Source organism: Alnus glutinosa, chromosome 2 (genome assembly GCF_958979055.1).
Source record: "Alnus glutinosa chromosome 2, dhAlnGlut1.1, whole genome shotgun sequence".
NCBI lineage: Eukaryota > Viridiplantae > Streptophyta > Magnoliopsida > Fagales > Betulaceae > Alnus > Alnus glutinosa.
In genome coordinates, this window is record NC_084887.1 from 38,641,300 (window position 1) to 38,661,344 (window position 20,045).

General features: G+C 35.4%; 3 protein-coding genes across 4 annotated transcripts; 2 read left to right on the forward strand and 1 right to left on the reverse strand.

Annotated features, from left to right (window-relative positions):
• Positions 1-1,569: 1,569 nt before the first annotated feature.
• On the reverse strand, positions 1,570-3,534 carry LOC133860618 (exocyst complex component EXO70C2-like). The gene has a single exon (XM_062296191.1). It carries the CDS (start codon positions 3,532-3,534, stop codon positions 1,570-1,572), a length of 1,965 nt encoding a protein of 654 aa, XP_062152175.1.
• A 3,186-nt stretch (positions 3,535-6,720) lies between these two features.
• LOC133861040 (uncharacterized) lies at positions 6,721-11,323 on the forward strand. Its single transcript, XM_062296739.1, has 7 exons — positions 6,721-7,173; positions 8,654-8,816; positions 9,293-9,493; positions 9,573-9,818; positions 10,327-10,474; positions 10,565-10,796; positions 10,903-11,323. The coding sequence occupies exons 1-7, from the start codon at positions 6,846-6,848 to the stop codon at positions 11,238-11,240; spliced, it is 1,656 nt and encodes a 551-aa protein (XP_062152723.1). The 5' UTR covers positions 6,721-6,845; the 3' UTR covers positions 11,241-11,323.
• Positions 11,324-14,814: 3,491 nt separating this feature from the next.
• Positions 14,815-20,045, forward strand: LOC133860062 (probable serine/threonine-protein kinase PBL7). 2 transcript variants are annotated; one of them, XM_062295697.1, is made up of 6 exons: positions 14,815-14,936; positions 15,019-15,155; positions 17,171-17,343; positions 17,461-17,653; positions 18,364-18,752; positions 19,434-20,045. In XM_062295697.1, the coding sequence occupies exons 2-6, from the start codon at positions 15,032-15,034 to the stop codon at positions 19,809-19,811; spliced, it is 1,257 nt and encodes a 418-aa protein (XP_062151681.1). In that variant the 5' UTR covers positions 14,815-14,936; positions 15,019-15,031; the 3' UTR covers positions 19,812-20,045. The 2 variants fall into 2 exon arrangements, with proteins under 2 accessions (XP_062151681.1, XP_062151682.1); XM_062295698.1 differs by having other exon boundaries at positions 17,464-17,653.

Consider the following 20,045-nt stretch of genomic DNA (forward strand, 5'->3'; position numbering starts at 1 on the left):
ATTAGGTTACACAAGGTACGAGGCTCAAAAGATTTACAATAAGGTCAACATCGGTGATTCAGTAGAGAGTTTTATTTATTTATTTCAATGCTAATTAATGGAAATCAGTTGTCCAATACGAGAATATAAATTGTTTTTGTATCCGAAAAATTGATTTAGGTTAGAATCGTTAGCAGAAATATTGTTAATCATTAAAATTAGAAGAGGACCAAAATCAAACGTAATGTCCAATTATTGATAATTATATGCCAAAAGTTCAAAAGAAAAAAGAAAAAATCTGTTTATGAAAAATCACCGGATATTGGTAAATAAAAGTATTAATAAATAACTCAAAACATAAAATATTAAAAATTATTTTTATTTTTACGTCACATCATAACCAAAAAATAATCTCAAAATAGCGTAATCAAAGTCAAACGAAACCTTAAATCTTAATCACCTTGCATTAATTAAAAGTAAATACTTATCAAACAAAAAAATTAAAAGTAAAACAAAAAATCTGAGAGTTTGGACGCTTGGGCTAAGAGCCTAAGAATAACATAACGGGCCTCAAGTTTTTCAAGAGCTGAGGAGACATAAAGGCCCACAAGAACCAGTCCTAAAAAGTGTCTCCCCCAACCCAATTACCAATGGAGGTGGTTTCCAATATAATGACAAAGAAATTAATTAGACGTATTTTTAACATGGTTAATCTCACATGCATTTTTTTGAAAAAAATATATGTATGTTCTAATGACAGTAAATTTAATAGATTGAATTTGAAAAAAAAAAAAAAAAACTTTATTTCCAATATATTTTGGGTGTGCAATTTTTTCTGACTAACTTGAGTCTATCTCACTTTCATAAAAAAATTATGAACTTCTTAAGTTCATTTGAATTGAGTTCATTTCAATAGTAGCGCATTAGCTTTTATATATATTATTATTATTATTATAGAGAATATGTGTATATTTGTTTGTGTGTGGAGTTTATTTATTTATTTATTTAAAAATGTGTTATGATGTGATATAAAAGTAAAAGTTATTTTTATATTTTTACGAATGGGTTTGTATCTTTTTGTTGTGTGTTAACATTTTTGTTTTGATAAAAGAAAAAATAATAATAATAATAATAGAGAACACGAATGTTAACAAATACAGCCCATATTATCTCAAAATTCTAAATTAATTGTCCCTACTATAGTGCTTTTGAGCCTCGACAAGGATCCTCTCTAGTTGGTCTTCGCCGGAGAGGAACCGGTCTTTGTTATATAAGGGTAGAATTGTAATTTTACATCTTACCCTTTAAATACAAGAACCGGCTCCTCTCCAATTGAGACCAACTGGAGAGGATCCTGATGGTTTGGGCCTAGGGGTATAAACTTATACACTCGTAAGAATTGGATAGCTGCGCGCGATAAAAATATAATAACAATATGACAATCATAATCAAGATGTTCATAAAACAAAAAAAATAAAAATAAAATGTACGTATAATACCATGGCATTAAGAAAATGCAAAAAACAAACAAAATTACATGAATTAAAATTAAAAATGGGTCAACTTATTCATTCATGCAAGTGGTTATGACTATGGTCTCCTCCTGGGCGTGGGGTTCCCATCAAATAGATTATCAATGGAGGTCTCTATGTCTTCAGGCTGATACTTCACATACTTCTCTGTTTGTCTCCCATCGTGCAAGTATTGCGAGAACCTCCCCAAGAACGACCGGTACGCCGGTATCACCACCGCCGATATCGAGACCCTTAGCTCCGACTGAAGCTGCTCGTCGCTCACCACCCACGTGCTCTGTGTCTTGTGGATCTCGTCGAACATCTGGTTGAAGCTCTTGAACCGCTCCTTCAGCACCGGCCTGACCACCTTCCCATTCACGTTCAACCCCTCGTGGCTTAGACACCCTAAAAGCTTACTCCATGTCTCCCTCTGGTAGTTCTTGTGGTATTGCCTTAAATTCGACGATCGCTTGCGGGACCACGTGTCGCCCATCAGGTCGTGGATCTCCGTGGGCCCTTTGGTCTTCTGTAAGATGTACCGCCCATTGTTCATCATGAAGATGTTGCTCAACCCCACGTCCTTGTACAATTTTGCCTTCGTTTCCAGACTGGAGTCCAGCAATTCCATCACTCTCATCAACTGCAACGAAAATGGTGTATGGCTTTCGCTTTCATTCTGATCGTCGAAACTCTGTGTTATGTCATGCGATGGCCTGCTCATTGAGTCGGCTCGTTCGAACCTATACTGCTCCCTGAAGACTTGCTCCAAGGTGCCCTTGTACTCGCATGCGTACTTTAGGTAGTTCATTGTGTACCGAGTTAAGGGGTGCACCGCACCGCCCGGTACTGGGGTTTTCCCCGTATCGGCCTTGATCGAGTTCTCGAGATCGGCAAACATGAGTATCGCTGCCTCGCCAAGCCGGTACCGAGCCGTGGTCGTCTCTGTCTTGAGCTCGTTTTCCCACTCATTCTCGAACAAACCCTCCATGGCAGGGACAGCGTCACGTAAGGTCTCGTACATGTCTAGGAACTTGAAAAGCTTCTCGGCAGAGCGCTGCTTCGTCATCGCGACAGCCTCGGCGAAGTTTAGGAGCTGTATGAGGACGCCGCGAGTGATGTTACTAAATAGGCCACTAGCGAGCGAGGGATGGTCTGAGAAGACCAAATCGGCGAGGGCCTTCTCGCCGGAGAAGGACACCGTGGTGCATTGTTTGAAGGCCTCGATCCACGTGGCGATCTCTCGCTCCAATGCCTCCCATTGCATTTTGTGGACGTCGTCGATGCTGTGGTTCTCGAACCCTAACTTTTGCAAGCTCTCTTCGAACGCGTTACTTCTCGCAACTGCATAGACTTGGCAGCACTCGGATTCGTATCCACCAGATATCATCTCCTTCGCTACCTTGTTCAAGCTTGCTACGACCTCGTCGGGGTATCCCGGAAAATCGGTCTCGTGATGCCCGGTGGATTCGAATAAATCTACTTGTACCTGCTGATCTTGCTTCCCTTTCACATTGGAGTCGTCGATGATCCTAGAATCTTCTAGAAGCAACTGGAATTCCTCCTCCAAAAACGATATCGCTCTCTCGTGAATACCTTCCATGCGATTGATCAGCAAAGAACGACGAGACTCATCCGGTTTCAACTCACGGAGACATTTTGTTAGCTTTGATACCCGATGCACAACTACGAGAAAGGAGGATTCCACCTCAGGCTTTGAGACCTTTGCTTCAACGAGATCTAAGAACTTCTCGAGCAACTCGTGAGGGATATCCACCGAAACTGTGTCATTTTCCTTGTCGTCATCTTTCTTATCGCTAAGAGTCGAGAGAAACTCATCAACAGCCTCAAAAACCTCATGGAGGTCGCAATGAGGATCCGAAACAGCCTCAGAGTGAGTATGTTCCTCTTCAATCTTCTTCCCCTTTGCTTCATCTTCCTCATTGATCTTCTCTCCCAATGACTCCGTATCAGATGCTGGTTTTGCGTCTGTTCCCTCTTTGTGGCCAAAATTGTTAGACTTTTCAGGTAGGTTGGTCTCCATTGTTGTGGAATATTACTCACTTTGATGTGAATCATTATTGGAAAAGGGAGAAGGAGGGGTTTGAAGAATAGAGATCCGAAGTCAGAGGAGAATTATCTGTTTGTTTATTTATTTATTTTGCTGTTTTGGATGGATTTTGAAATGGTCGTCGTAGCAATGAGCGAAAGTGAGATATACAAGGGAATGTACGGACGATAAATGTCTAAAACTCTTTTTAGTGTCTTTATGAAATTCTTATATGTGGATATGACATCTTATTTTTAGTAAAAAAGCTTTATAGGATCCTTTTATGTTGATACCCTATTTTTAATTTTTTTTAAAAAAAAAGCTTCTCTCTTTCTCTCCCCTCATCCCTCTTTTCTCTACCTTTCCTCCATCCCACCGCACAACTCTCTCTCTCTCCCTTCGTGTCTCTCTCATTTTTCTCCTCTCTCTTAGTTTGACTTCTTCTATCTCATATAGGATCCACAAAGAGAGAGAAAAGATAACCCAAATCTGTTGTTTTATGAGAGAGAAAGGAGAAATGAGAGAGAGATAGGTAGAGTTGTGCGGTGCCATGGTCCATGGAGGAAACAAGGGAGAGAGAAAAGAGGAATGAGGGGAGAAAGAGATTAGCATTTTTTTTAAAAAAAAATAAAATAAAATTACGGTAGCACTACTGTGAATATATAAAAAAAAAAAATGCATTTAATATATATACATTTTTAAGGAAAAATGATACATAACCGCTCAAACTACCATTTCATTATCAATGTTCCCTCCAAAGTAACAGTTGTGTCAATGCTCATAAATTATCAAAAAAATGTTAATGTCCCTCCTAATGGACAAATACCCTTTATAAAATTATTTGTTTTAAAAAAATAAAAATAAACACTGGTTTTTTGTTTGTTTGTTTATTTTTTATTTTTTTAAAAAAGTTGTTTTTATAATTTTCAGTTATTTTTTCATCTTCACTCATTTTTCTTTTTTTAATTTTTTTTCCTTTTTTCCTTTAATTTTTTAAATTTTGGTTTTTTTTTTTTATAAAAAAATTTGTCTTTTAAAAAAATTAATTTTTGTTTTTTTGAATTTATAAAGACAATTTTGTCGTATTGAAAAAAAAAGTTAAGCTAATTTTTGTCTTTTTATTCGTCTTAAGGGGGACATTGACACAATTAGTAATTTAAGGGGACATTGACAATTAAATGATAGTCTAAAGAATACATATGTATTTTTTTTTTTGTTATAAATCTAAAATGACTTGCTGCAAGTCATACGGACACTGTAATTTTTTAACAAAAGAAATAAGTGTCGCCTCATTTCATTTTAGAAGGATGCAAGAAGAATGTTAGTAGATGCTTCTATCTTTAAGTTGGAGGATGAATGTTGTAGCTCATTTTAGTGTTTTTCTGAGGTCTTTTTATGTTGATATGACACGTTATATTTTTGAATAAAAACTGAAAAAAAGAAAAGAAAAAAAAAACTGTAATTTTTATTTATTAAAAATAAAGCGTCATACTAGCATAAAAAATAATAATAATAAAAATAGTAAAAAGCAACTCTTAACATTTTTTAAGTTGAAAATAGGATGGGAGGGAGCGGTAGAGTTGGTTTTGAAATCGTTGACCGTTGACCGGCATCCCGGGACGTCGTTTTGTGCTTCCCGCTACATGGAGCTCGTTTGGCGGGAAACGAAGGGGTTGGAAGAAGCGGTGTTTTGTGCTTCCCGCTACAAGCATTTCTTTTTCTTTTTTGGTTTATTTGTTTCTGGGAAAAGGAAAAAAAATAATTGAAATATTGAGCAGGTTCGCATCTCAAAAAATAAGTTTTCTTACTGTTCCTTTTTGCTGTTAGTCTAAACGACATAGAAGCCGGATCCGTGGAAGAAGGTGCTTGCTTAGAAGATGGCTTTGAGCTGGTCCAATATCTGCTTCAGGTTGTAATAGCTATAACAAAAATTGAAAAATCTTAAATGGGATAAGAAATAGGTTTTGGGGCTTAGTTTTAAATTATTATTTATTTCAAAATCTTAAATGGATAAGAAATTAAAAATCTAATTATTTAATTAATACTCTTAACACATTTTTACTCTTTTAATAACTGAGAAAAAATATCTGAAATATTTAATCAAATAAGAGGTAAATTATACTATAATATCGTGTCAAATCATTTATCTTAAAAAAAAAAAAATATATATATATATATATAAACTTGTTTATTTAAATAATATTCTTAACACAAGTTTTTCCACGATCTCTAGGGTTATGTTATTGTTATTGTTGCATGTCCAACAACAGTGTTATTATTTTAAAATTTTAGCTACTAGTTTCAATAGAAAACTCTAACAAATTATCTATCAAACTCTTTACTCTATATAAATATTATTTTTCAATGTATTTTTTATTCTAAAAGGGAGGAAGAGATGAGGGATAAAATAATAATAAAAAAGAGAGAAATGTTAGAGCTTATTATAATGTCTTTCTCGAGTTTTTCTACGCTGATATGATACCCTGTATTTTTTAATAAAACAGGAGAGATAATCAAGCTGTAGTTTTTCTTTATTAAAAATAGGGTGCCATGTCAGCAAAAAAAAAAAGATTCTAGAAGGACACTGGAAGGAACTCTAATATTTTTCTAAAAAAGATTAAAATGTGCTACAGTAAACTTTCATATAAAAAAGTTCACTATAATAAAATAGACGAAAACACTTTATTTGAAAGTGTCCGTTAAAAGAATAAAATAGCTCATAATAGTTAAATATAATAACTATTATGAACCATATAAAGAGTTTGTTGAAGATGCACTCGTGTGCGTGGAACAAGAGTTTTTATGCAATTTAAACGGTGGGAAGTTGGTCGGGTTAGAGAGAAGGAGCAATTTGAAAAACAAATTATCAAGGCTAAAGATTAATTTTGTAATCAACAATTACGTTATTATCCGAGGGAAAATCAATATCCATTTGAGAATCATCGACGATCATTGAAATATGAAGAAATAAATGTTGAAGTGATAAATACTTGTACAAAAGATCTTATTCTGTATTTCACCGTTTACGCTTTTAAATGTAGAATGGGCTCGGGTTTTAGTTAAAATGGGTCGGATACAAATAAAATTAGTTTATTATACGCTCGAATCCGGCCCAAGCGGGATGTGATGTCACTCAGATACGGTCACAGATGTTGTCGGCAAACCCATCGAAATCTTCGAAAGCGTTATTCCTTTAATATCCTCGAAAATGGTCTACCTCTGAGATCTAATCAACTCTGAAGCCACAAGAGCTCAGCCCAATCGCTCGAAGGCTCAAGAACCGCGAGAAAAAGCAAAAGAGAAAAATGAGGTATTATTGTTTCAGAAGGAGACGAGTGTCCGTACGGTCATGCGTGATTGTGTGTGCGATATGCATTGGCACTGGGCTACTAATGCTTGCTCTGAGACCGGTTGATGATCCTCCAATGGACGTTGATTTTCCCTCGCTTTCTCGGAGTAGCGTCGTTGCCGTTGCGCCGGAGAATGGGAATCGGGGTCAGACAAAGAGAGGAGGAGGAGAGTCGGAGAGGAAGTGTGCGACTGTGGAGGAGATGGGAGAGGTGTTTAAAGGAGGATTCTGGAAGGAAAGTCTCCGAGTGAGAACAATTATTGAGGATCACTTCGCTCTAAATGGTATCTAACTTTTGGCGAAATTGTTATTTTTTTGGTGCTGTTTTTCGTTTCCGAGAAAAATGTATGGAGTATTGCAGGAATATTAACATGTTTTACGGTTCATATTGGATAGGGCAGTCAGTGGTTTTTGTTATTGTTGAGAAGGCTAACGCTTGGGTTCTCTTTTTAGCGAGAATATAATATAACATGCTAGACATCTGTTAAAAATATTGATCAAGTGATTAAATTTATCCTTTCCTGACATCTTAACATCTTAAATAAATTTAACATAATATATGAACCGAGGTCCTGAGTGCTGACATGAATTTTTATCCTATTTTCAATTAAAATAGTCTGTGTATATTTGGTCCTAAGCGTGAAGGGAGTATTAAACTACTAATTAAATAATTAAACTTAACAACACTATTCAATCCAAAAGTTTAACTTAATGGTTTTGGGACAAACTGTAATATAGAATTATTCTCAATTACGATATATTTTCAATGGGGGGCTTAATTATTTTTCAGTCCCACATGTATGCTCAATAGGTATTCCAGTTCCACTATGGTAACATTTCTCTTTTGCCCTTTTTTGTTTGGAATAAGGGTTTGTATAAGGTAGGTAACTGGGAAAGCATTTGGAAAAGATTTAAGCAGTTGGCTACCCAGTGCAAATTTTTCCCAGTTTAGTGGAGTGGTGTAAGCGGATGAAGATCCTTTAGACTTTCTAGGTATCTTCACAGTGGAGTTGTTAAAATCTTAACCATTGCTTTTAATTAAATGGTTCAGTTTTATTTTATTTTTGATAAGTAATTAAATGGTTCATGTTTCCACTCAAACATACAATTTAGTGTGTTACAATAAGTCAAGGAAAAATTAAGGATCATCTAGAGGTAGTAAGTGTTTGAAATGGCAAAATCTGAATCATTCCATTAGAAATTAATGATTAGAATTTTGTAGTCAATCATGTAAATGTAATCCAATTCAAGATGCGAATATCTCTCTAGATTCCATATTCCTATCAGATTCACGTCTTTAGTCTCCCTCTATGGGTACTTCATTCTGCGTTCTGATCTCATTAGAAGTATGCAAGGAAGAGTTTTGGGGTGAAAATCCAACAAGGGCTTGACTACACATTGAATTCTATGCTTCTGTAGAAGAAATTTGATTTGCAACTTGATATAATGCATATCTTCTGCTGGAAAAGAACCATTTTTAGGCGTGTTGATAGATTGATGGTTCAGGCGATCTATATGCTTCGCAAGTAGTGTTGGTTCCTTTTTCAATTTTCTCAAGTTCGATACAAAATTATTTTGCACTCATTTAATAGCCATAAATTAGCAATCCAATAATTGTTGTTGAGTTTTCTTCTTTTTCATTGAATTCACTATTATCTGCATGTGTGACGGTTCAAGAGGCATGGCATTTCTATATTCTAAACTGGTGCTTCCTTGAAAACCACTTGTGATATTCTGAAGGTCGCATGGTTTACTCTATCTCAGGTGCATCAAGAGTCCGAGGTCTTCCTCCGGAGCAGTTCTGCAGACATGGTTTTGTGATGGGGAAATCATCTGAGGCAGGTTTTGGGAATGAAATGTACAAGGTCCTAACTGCTGCGACGTTGAGTATAATTTTGAACCGGTCCCTAATCATTGGGCAAACCAGGCATATTGGTCTTTTCTCAAGCCTTTCCTTTATATTATTATTCTCCCTCGTTACAACTTGAATTATCAGAAAAGCTAGTGCTATGGTTTATACTCTTATCGTTGCTATAATACCGTGTCTGGCTTCGAGTGTAGTACCACAAGTTATGCAATTATAGGCACCATATATGCTTTTACTTGCAGATTTTAATAAGCTTACTGGGATAGCGTATTCCAACAGAAGCCTAAAGGCCTTATAATGCAATCTACCTATGGATATGTTTTACTCTATACTGTCCACTTTCTGGGGTTTGATCCTTTTTCTTCTTCTTCTTCTTCTTCTTCTTTTTTTTTCTTCTTTTTTTTTTTTTTTTTTCTTGAGATCTCAATTAGAACAACATATTTGAGTCCAGGACTGATGTGGAGATAGATTATATGCAATTATGGTCATGTTAGTGCATTTCATTGATCTGATTATTGCTTTGCTTCTGTCTTCAGGGGAAAATATCCTTTTGGGGATTACATTTCTTACTCCAACCTCACATTTACCTTGAAAGAAGTCAAGCATCTCTGGAGACACAATGGTTGTGAGAGGAAGTACAAAAGGCGTCTGATTATGAGGACTGATGATTTTGAGAAGCCATCTGAAACAAATGTCCTGTGTAGCAATTGGAGGGAATGGAAACAGCCTATCATTTGGTAAGTGAGAAAACTTTTGCTACTGATCTGTCACTCTTGGTCAGCTATCATCACTTGATCATTAACCTCAGTGCTGTAGGTTCCAAGGTACCACAGATGCCACCGCAGCTCAATTTTTCTTGAAGAACATACACACTGAGATGAGGAATGCCGCTTCTAACTTATTTGGACAACCAGAATCTCTCCAATCTCGACCCAATGTGTTTGGGGAGCTGATGAGAGTTCTCATATCTCCTACAAAGGATGTTGAGGAAGCGGTCAATTGGGCTATTGGTGGTGGGATGGATCCTCATATTTGCTTGCACATGCGGATGCTTACAAATAGGTATTGCAACTTATAGTCAATTCCATGACTGGGAATATTCTTAAAAGATTTAGCTCTTGCTCCATTGGTCAGGTGAAAAGGGGATGGGTTGGGGTTAGGGTAAGTCTTAGGTTCGGAACTTATGATGTGTATGTATGTGTACATGTATATATATGCTTGATAATTAATGGCTGAGGTATAGGGTTCCTAGTTATCCAATAATGATTTCATTGTAGTGCACTTAAATATCATAGGATACAACATATAGCTTAGCAGAAGAGTTGAAAACCTTACTTGAAGGAACAGTTCCAGAAACAAGGTGACCAAATTGGCTTGATGATTACACTGGAAAATTCGTCGGGGTGTAATTATGATTAAACAACCATATGTAAAATGTTTCAGGAAAGAGCACGGACATGCATTCACACTCTGAATCGACATACTTAAAATGCTATAGAATGTCCAATGTGCTCGAATGGTACAACTTTTAACTGATTTATGATTGAGACTCTTGCTTCTTCTATTTCAGGTCAGTAAGAGCTGTGCGGGCAGCATTGAATTGCATCAGAAAAGCCATGCGCTTGCAACACCATACGTCAAGACCAAAGGTGGTTTTAGTGTCGGATAGCCCATCTCTAGTAAAAGCTGTCACACCAGATTTAAGTGAATTTGCAGAGGTAATTAGTCCCTGTACCATATAACAAAGCCCATCACCCTTGACATCAATGTATGCTATGTTGGATCTAATTCATCTGTTATTTTCACAGGTACTTCATTTTGATTATGAGCTCTTCAGAGGAAATTTATCTAACGACTATAATGGATTGCATAATCTAGATTTTAGAGTGAAGGATTGGGGCCCTGCACCTAGATGGGTTGCATTTGTGGACTTCTTTCTTGCTTCACGTGCCAAGTATGCTGTTATCTCGGGGGCTCACCGGCGTGTTGGGACAACATATGCTCAGTTAATAGCGGCACTGGCCGCAGCACATAGTCTTGGTACTTCTTAGCCCTCCATTCATCTTCTTTATTCATATATTTTCAAATGCTAGTGGATCTTACTTTTTTTGCTGAAGTATTTAAAATGTTCATCATTATCTCTCAGGGGATAATTCCACGGGTCCAAGTTTTTCATTCTTAAGCAGTTTCCAAAGTAATTTGTTAACAGAAGGTTTAAGGCTTCAGGTGGGGTGGGGACATGTATGGAACCGGTTTGCCGGTCCATTGAGTTGTCGTCACCAGCCCAGCCAATGTGCCATCACACCGCTTCTGCCTCCGGCTTGGTGGGATGGACTCTGGCAATCCCCCATTCCACGGGATGTTCGCAGGTTGGCTGCGTATGGTGTCCAATTATCTGGTTTTGGAACAATTGATGAAGATTATCTTCAGTCCTTCTGTATGTCAAGAAAAGCTGTTGTGAGAACTGTACCGTTCTTATTGTGATTGTTGTAGTTGCAATTTTTATTCATTTTTGTTTAACCATTGTAATCATGCTGATGAGAAATATAATTACTTTTCCACTTTCATTGTGATGATTACAATGAGAGACAACCTTCTCGTTTATTTGTTCAACTGTCATTTCTAGGGAGAGTAGAAATTCGATCTCTTCCGTATCTTATGGACTATGGTCAAGTAATTAATTAAACCTCAGAACTTACGTTTTTATACAACAGCAAACATGTCTATCTAATAAACCATTTTAGATGTCGTGCCACTCCTTAAAATAATGTAGTCTTGTCATATCCTCAAGTATATGCCTCCACAATCTTCGCTTTTTATGATAGAAAAATAAAATAAAATCAGTCCATGGGTTTTTATTGAGTTGCAAATAGCTCTTTTTAAGAGTATAAGAAGTGATTAAAAACTCCGTATGGTAAGTTAAGTTAACAAATAGGTTCATCTATTCAACTTACATTCAAAATTTGGATGGAAACCGTTGGTGTCACATTAGCACCAATAATATTGTGATAAGTGTTTCTTATAAATAAGAAATATATATATATTATTTTCCTTTTTATTTTTGTTAAGAAAAACGAGAAATTATATTATTGATGTTAATTTAGCACTCTCACGTTTTCCGTCCAAATTTTGGAGGGAAGTTAGGTGTCGGACCTATTTTTTAATTTTACTTACTATAAAGAGTTTTTAGTCAGTTTTTGATCTCCTTCACTCTTTTTTTGTTTTTTTTTTTTTAAAAAAAAAATTACCTTCAAAATATTCTAACTTTTTTCACTTTTTATATCACATCAATCGCTTTGTATTATTATTCAATCAAAAATATAACACCACTTTTTATTTTGTTCTATATGTCCCAAGACAATAACGTCTCTTATATAAGTATTAACAAGCCAAACTTTTATTCTTTCATCTATCCATCACAACCTTGATAGGCTTTAATATAGGTTACTAATAAATACACACACTAATATATATATATATATATATTTTTTTTTTCTTTTTCATACAAATTCTTTCTACTTTATGTCATATCAATAACTTTTTATTACTATTAAAAACAAAACTCACGTTCAAATAAATAATAAAAAAAGAAAAAACCTTTACCAAACATGCCAACTGCATTGCACATATTTTTCTGCAATTGTTCACTTGAAAAAGTTGCCATAATTTAAATTTTTCTAAAAGTAGCCTAATTGTATTGATTACAAATTGTTTATTTGTTCAATTGATGTGACGTCGAGATCAAATTTGTTTGTGGCCTCAGCAGTGATGAGTAATAATAATAAGGAAGATATTACAAATTATGTTCTTGCTTCCTTTCCAACTTCCAAGATGGGAAGCTTTCCAAACGCAAGCTAGCAGAAGAGCACATCTCTTGTAATTTCGCTCTCTTTTTTGCTTTTCTGTCTTCCCCTCCATGCGATCCTTTCTATTGCTCCGAAAAAAGAAGACGTCGTTTCTATGGAGAGCAGAAATTTGATCTATTTCGTATGATTAAGCAAAAAATAAAATAAAATTGACTTATCAAATTAATTAAGTAGTAATTGACTTGTCAACCTACACACTTGAATATTTTATCAATTATGAACTGTTACATTAGTTTATATAATAGTTAAATCTGTAAAATTTTTAATAATTTTTAATTATTTTATCAATTATAAAATGACGCATTAATTTTTAAAAACATTTATAATAAAAGTTGTATTCCTACTAACAACACTTCTGCGAATATTGCCGACTTTACAAAATAGTGTTATTAGTACAGATTTTATGAACTAGCCTTATCAACATCATTGACTTTGAAAAATGAATAGGGAAGTAATTTATAATTTAATATTTTTTAATTTCAGAACTTGACCCATCGGACCCCTTGAACCCAGGATTTAGCAAATAAAATAGTCCATTCCGGACCTTTCCCTCATGTCTAGAGATTATGAGCAAAAATTATTATTATTTTATTATTATTATATCGGCTGAAATATTAAAGTATAATGATCCTCTCGAGTCCCGAAAGAGAATTGAGTTGATGGTTAGGATCTCTCTGTAACTACCGATCGAGATTATGAGCCTAAATTTTGGAATCTCCTTTTCCAATTTTTTACTCTGACCTAAGCTAAATCCTATTTTAATTATAGTTTAGAAAGATTACACCTTTGAATTGCACATTTATTTATACATTGTCCTTTAAACTGCTACTCATGATAGATAATCAATCTTTTTCAATTAATAATCGTTGACAAAAAGACCCTGATGGCGTTGATTTAACGAAATAAGTGAACACGTGGCACGTTTCAATTTTTAATGCGAAATGACAAAAATTGAGTTTAATTAGAAAATAAATTTACTTAAATACCCTAAAAGTTATAAAAATACAAAAGAAACAAAAAAGAAAAGAAAAGACGAGAATAAAAAATACCACAAATTCCAAAGAGTGTTCGGGGGTGGCCGAGCTACCCTCTAATACCTTTGGAGTAGATGTAGATCGATCACTACCATGTGATTTGGAGTGGCTCTAACCATGCTTGGAATGAATCAACTACATTAATATGACTTGTTGGTGGCCGAACCACTCCTGAACACGCTTGGAGGTTGACCAGCCATTCCCATATGATTATGGGGTGGTGGATGCATCCCAAATACCTGAGGTGGTTTGATCTCACATTTTCTCTCTTCTTCTTCTTTTTCTTTTTCTTTTTTTATTTTATTTTATTTTATTTTATATATATATTATTTTTCACGAAGTACATCTTTCACCATTTTTGGTAAAAATGAGCATTACATGCATGTCACATACTATTTTTCTATCAGATTTAACGCGCTCGACTAATGAAAAAGTTTGTTTGTCAACGATTAGTAATTAATAGGGATTATTTGTCATGAATGACACTTTAAAGAATAAAGTGTAAATGAGCTACAGTTCAGAAAGTTAAGTGTAATTTTCTCTTAAATTTTTTACCATAGAAATGAAGCAGATAAAAAAAAGTAACGTGCACACAATATTACCAATCCTATTTTTTTTTTCTTTTTTTGTTTGTTTGAAGCGATCACTAATCCTGTTGTACCTTAAACAAGGAAAGGAATCATCCCATTATTACTGAAATCGGAGACCAGCAATATATGTGGCAAAACATTAAACGTAGCAGACTAAATCGTTATTTGTGTCCATATTTTACATGAATATCCCAATAATAATTATTTCTTTTAGGATAGGATTTTCATATTTTAAATAAAATGGATATTATATATTTTACGGAAAAAAAATTTAAAGTTGATAAATTTATTAATGCACATAATTTTATATTTTTTAAATTTTTTAAAAAATATGTTAATATTAATTTTAAAATCCTAACCTTCCATTTCGAATGAATAATATCAATTTAATGAAATTGAGAAATAATCCTATTCCATTTTCCATTTCTAAGACTTACGATACCAAGTTGACCAAAGAAAAAAAAGAAAAGAAATAGAGGTACGTTAATGTCGGTAACATCATAAAAGTCAGTTGTATAAGACACCTTTGACATTCCATAAAAATCGTGCTTTCGTCGTGCATTTCTTTCGTGTGTATATATATATATATATATTTATAATTAAGAGATGCGCACGCACGTTGTCCAAGTGATGCCCCGCAAAACTCTTTTGTCGTTGTTCTTCTCTCTCAACGTACCCAGTGTGATTGTTGTGAGTGTTCTCTTTTTGATTTGTCGGTGTCTGAAAAATGTTCTTGGATTTTGTTGTCTGAAAACGTTTTTGGTGTTGTTAGGGAGCAAGAATTAATGGGTTATTTCCATTGTTTCGGGATGAGGAAGAAAGGGAAGGGATTAAAGCTGAAGGACGAGGAGGTCACAAATGTTGAGGACAATCGGAAGCCTGCAGGAATTGTTCCTGCATCATCTTCTGGTGAGTTTGTATGAATTAATATGCAAACTGACTAAATTTTATATGGGTTTCATTGATATGTTGATATGGTTCGTTGGCCTTTTTTTATTTATTTTTAATATGGGTTTTTGGAGTTTTGCCATGTTCATTTTCTCCATTGCCATGTTTCAGATGGTTTAAGCATACTATGATACATAAATGGGACTCTAGCTTGTTGGTTGAGCATATATAATTTTTGAGTTATTTGGTACCATTGTTGTGTTTTTTTAGTCCATGTCACAATCCCCTTTGTTCTCTAAACCACATAAGAACCCAAAGATAAAATATCAGAAATGTGGAAAACTCATAAAATTGACCTTTTATTGAAGGGTTAATCCTCTTGAGTTGGGTTCTTGAGGATGATGACGCTTTTACTTGAGTTGTTAAGGGAAAAATAGTATTAGAACAAGGGATCAACAGCACCTTAATTAATCCTAGTGATAGTGGTTATTTAACTCGATGTGAATGACCAAGATGGATGAGCGCGCTCTTGAGAATGCGCTTATAAAATCTCAGAAAAGCACAGCTTTGAGGAACGTAAGACAGATTTTACTTGATTTTGAATTGATCCGGTCATGTCAGCCAATAGCAATTCACTCCCCATTAATATTATGTGTAAAGACATGAAGATGCAATCCATTATGAGTTGCTGAAAAGATATTCTTTGTCATTGCTTGCACCAAGAATTATCTGTTTGAATGGTATACACTTGGGAAGTGGGCATCTTGTATTTCCTGTACGAAATGTAACAAATCTTTGAAAAGGGAACCATGCTTTACCATCTTCTGTCAAGATTTTATATATCAGTTTAGCCTAACAGTGTAGAACAATGTGCCACCTTGTCCTATGACTGAGAGACTAAAAGTATTGGGATTGTCAGGTCTGAATTTGGCATTATGAGGGTTTTATCTTTTGGTTGGAATGCATGATTTGAACGATGACAGCACCACAAATCCCTGTGTTTTTACCTCCTCAACTCATACTTTTTCAGAGGTCTTAATATGTTGTTTTGTGGTTTTTGATGTTGCTATATATTTGTTGAGGTTGTGTTTGGATCTCTTGTTAACCGGCAACCTCTTTCCCTTTCATTTGCTCAAACGTAACAATCCCTTTGCTTGAAAAAGTAGTCCATAAGTTGCTTCATATTTCTATCTCATTTATTTTTCTTTACTTATACATATGCGTTCACCCTTGACAAAAACTCTGACAAATCAGTTGATATGATTCTCCATAGATGTAGTAGGCTGATTAAACACCTCCATTGATTTGAATATGCTCTGATTTCTTGCTTGCTGCTGGGCTATCTCATATGTTTCGGAAATCTAAGTGAAATCCTCGCTTGAGCTTTTTGAGTTGAGTGGAGGTGATTGCTGCATGAAGATTATTTCTAGACCTCTAGCAAAACTCTGCTCCAAGAACATGCACTCTATGTTTTAGTCTAAATTCCACAACCATGCCACTACTTTCTCGATGTAAGGTGGCAACATTCAGACTTCAAAACTCAGTCATCCATTATTCACATTTATGCATAAACATTTGAGCATGTCTTCTTGCCTTCTCATTAGTGCTGATTTTTGTAACTCCAAATAGCTCCTCCCTCTTGCTACTAATACGACTTGTCTGAGAACTACGCTATTTTGAATACGTTCATAGATGAATTTTGGGTGAAAGCTATTCACTTATTTCAAGCTAAAAAAAGGAGGACAAAGGCATCAACAAAGTTGATTCCAGAAACAGTCAATAAAACGACAATAATACTGGTTATTGATATAATTTTAAAAAATTGGACCATCATTTGATTGTAATTTTAGCTTGAGCTGTTTAGAATCATGATTTGTTTGTTAGAAAACTTCGCACAATTTACTGAATTTGAAAGACTTGCAACTCAAGTATAGTCAAATTGATATGATAAAGTTCTTCCCTGTACTTTTAGATATACTTTACGCTTGTGTATTGAAATTGTAGAAGTTAATTTACTTGTTCAAAATTCAACATAGAATCAAGACTAGGATCATCAGGCCCAAAAGATGAGTCAAATAATCCTTGCCAGCCTCCGACATTCACCTATCGAGAGCTTGCAACTGCAACGAATAACTTTAGGGATGAAAGCTTCATTGGGCAGGGTGGATTTGGGGATGTGTACAAGGGAAAGTTAGAAAGGAATGGGCAGGTAACTCTCTTGGTGGATGACATGCTTCTTGTTCTGGGCCTCAATTCTCTTACAAGAGTAGTGGTTTATATATTCGTCTCAATTATTGTTTTTTTGACAAGAAGAAACTGTTGTTAGCAGGTTGTAGCTATTAAGAAACTTGACCATTCAGGCCTCCAAGGGGACCCGGAGTTCCTGGTGGAGGTTCTCATGCTCTCTCTTATGTGTCATCCTAACCTCGTCACTTTGTATGGTTACTGTGCTGAAGGGAACCAGCGTCTTCTTGTATATGAATATATGCCCTTAGGATCCTTGGAAGACCACCTCCATGGTAATATATTATATGTCTTTGGTTCTGATTTTATGACCCAATATTTAGTTTCTTATATGTTCAAAACCAGATCATTTACATTTACCCCATAAAAGCTCAGATCATTAATATTATGCTAAACTTCACAGGGTTAAAGAAAAAATCCCAACCAAGAGACCGAGACAACTTATCTTATGATTGGTTTAATTTTCAGAAAAAGGAAGAACTAGAATTTCTCATCTAAAACATAAAATCCAAGATAAATGGATTAGCAATGAATCTGTGCAGTCATTCCTTCATACTTTTATTACAATCTAAGATGATTTATCCTTTGTCTGCATAAAAATGTTGACGAGATTGAAGTGCAAATTCTGTTGGAAAATTGTATCCTTAGACTTTCTGATCATTCAAGAACATGGGCGTCCCTCAACTCAGTGATGGGATTGAGGTCCAGCCTAGGCTACATTTGCAATGCAATAACACGGAAAAGAATACAAGCTGTCAATTTTGCTCCTGAGAAATGTTTGTCTACTTTCATCTTCCCGGGTAGGGAGCACAGGAGAAAAAGGAAACTCGTTTCAGTATTTATTGGTTAGATATCTACTCACTAAAACATATGTGAAGATATTCTGCAACTTCTTCGAACCAATGTGGTACAAATTTACCTGGTTGTTGATTAAAACATTACTTGTATTCTGCTGAACGTATGTGATCCCATGATTGCTCTGCAGATCTTCCTCCAGAGAAGGAGCCTTTAGACTGGAACACAAGGATGATGATAGCCGCTGGTGCAGCTGAAGGACTAGAATTTCTGCACCACCAAGCAAAACCTCCTGTTATACTCAGGGACTTGAAATCATCCAACATATTACTGGGTGAGGGATTCCACCCAAAACTTTCTGACTTTGGGCTTGCAAAATTTGGTCCAAGTGGTGATAAGTCGCATGTCTCCACCAGGGTCATGGGCACTCAAGGTTACTGTGCCCCTGAATATGCTACAAGTGGAAAATTGACAATGAAATCTGACATCTACAGTTTTGGGGTAGTTTTGTTGGAGCTGATTACTGGACGTAAAGCACTGGCTGACGGCCATGGGCATGATAGACATCTTGTTGAATGGGTAATTCACTTAATCTCAATCTAGATTTCTATTGGTTTGCTGAAAGGATCACGATTTTTTTTTTCTTAATTCTGAAAGGAAAAATATCAAATGCACTTTTTGCTCGGAGTATTTGTCTGTAAAGTCAGCATAATGAGATGTACATGCCAGAGGAAGAAATCACCTTCTTAAGCAATCTCCCATAGCAATTGCTAATTCCAACAAATTATGTTGGATAAGTATGATTATTAGTGTGGAGATTTGCATGCTGGATGTTGTGATCATTGCATTCAATGACATGTTTATCTACAGGCGAACAAAGTTTTTGTTCAAATTGGGTTAGAAGAATTCCTTCTACCCAATCTATTAAACTGACGTATGTCTTTAGAATATATAATTTTCACATGTATTTTTAATATAAACTAACATATGTCCTTAGAGCACGTGATTCTCATATACATTTTAAAATACATGTAAAAATAACGTGCTTTAATGACAAATATCAATTTAATAGACTGATTTGAAAGAATTTCATTCAACCTAGTTTGAAGGGTCAATTAGAGGCTATATGCAAAGATTGCGTAGCATTGTTGGTCGCATACTTGCTGGTTTAGATAGTACCCAAGATACACAAGATCTTTCACCCTTGTTTATTTTTCTACTCATTATTTATCTGAGTTTATTCTTACTCCTTGTTTGTAGGCACGTCCTATATTGAAAGACCGTTCGAAATTTGTGCAATTAGCAGATCCAGTGATGAGAGGCCAGTTCTCAGAATCTGTCTTGAAGAAGGCCGTAGATGTGGCAATCTTGTGTCTCCAAGAAAACGCAAATAATCGGCCTTCTATGCAGGATGTGGTGGCTGCTATGAACTTCCTGGTGTCCTGCAAGTATTGCCCCAATAAGGCTAACAAGGCTGCCATTAAGGCCACTGAAGATAACTCACCAAATGAAACAAAGATGTTAAACAAGGGCTTAGACCGAGAGCAAGCTGTTGCAGAGGCCAGGATGTGGGGAGAGACTTGGAGAGACAAGCAACGACAAAGCACACATACTTCTCCTGATGGCTTATACACATAGTTGACTATTTAGTGAGTATAGAGGAATTATACTGGCTGGAGAAGAACTGGAATATATATAGCTTAAGTGCAAAAGAATAGGAGGTTGATACCATAGGTTAGTTAGCTTAGTTTGAAGGGGATAGTTGGGGATGAGAAAGGTTGATAGGAGGTCCTGCATGGTAGAGGTGCATGATAAAGTCATTGTTGAACTGGTGCTCCTTTAGCAATAAATATTTCCCTTTCTTTGTTTCCA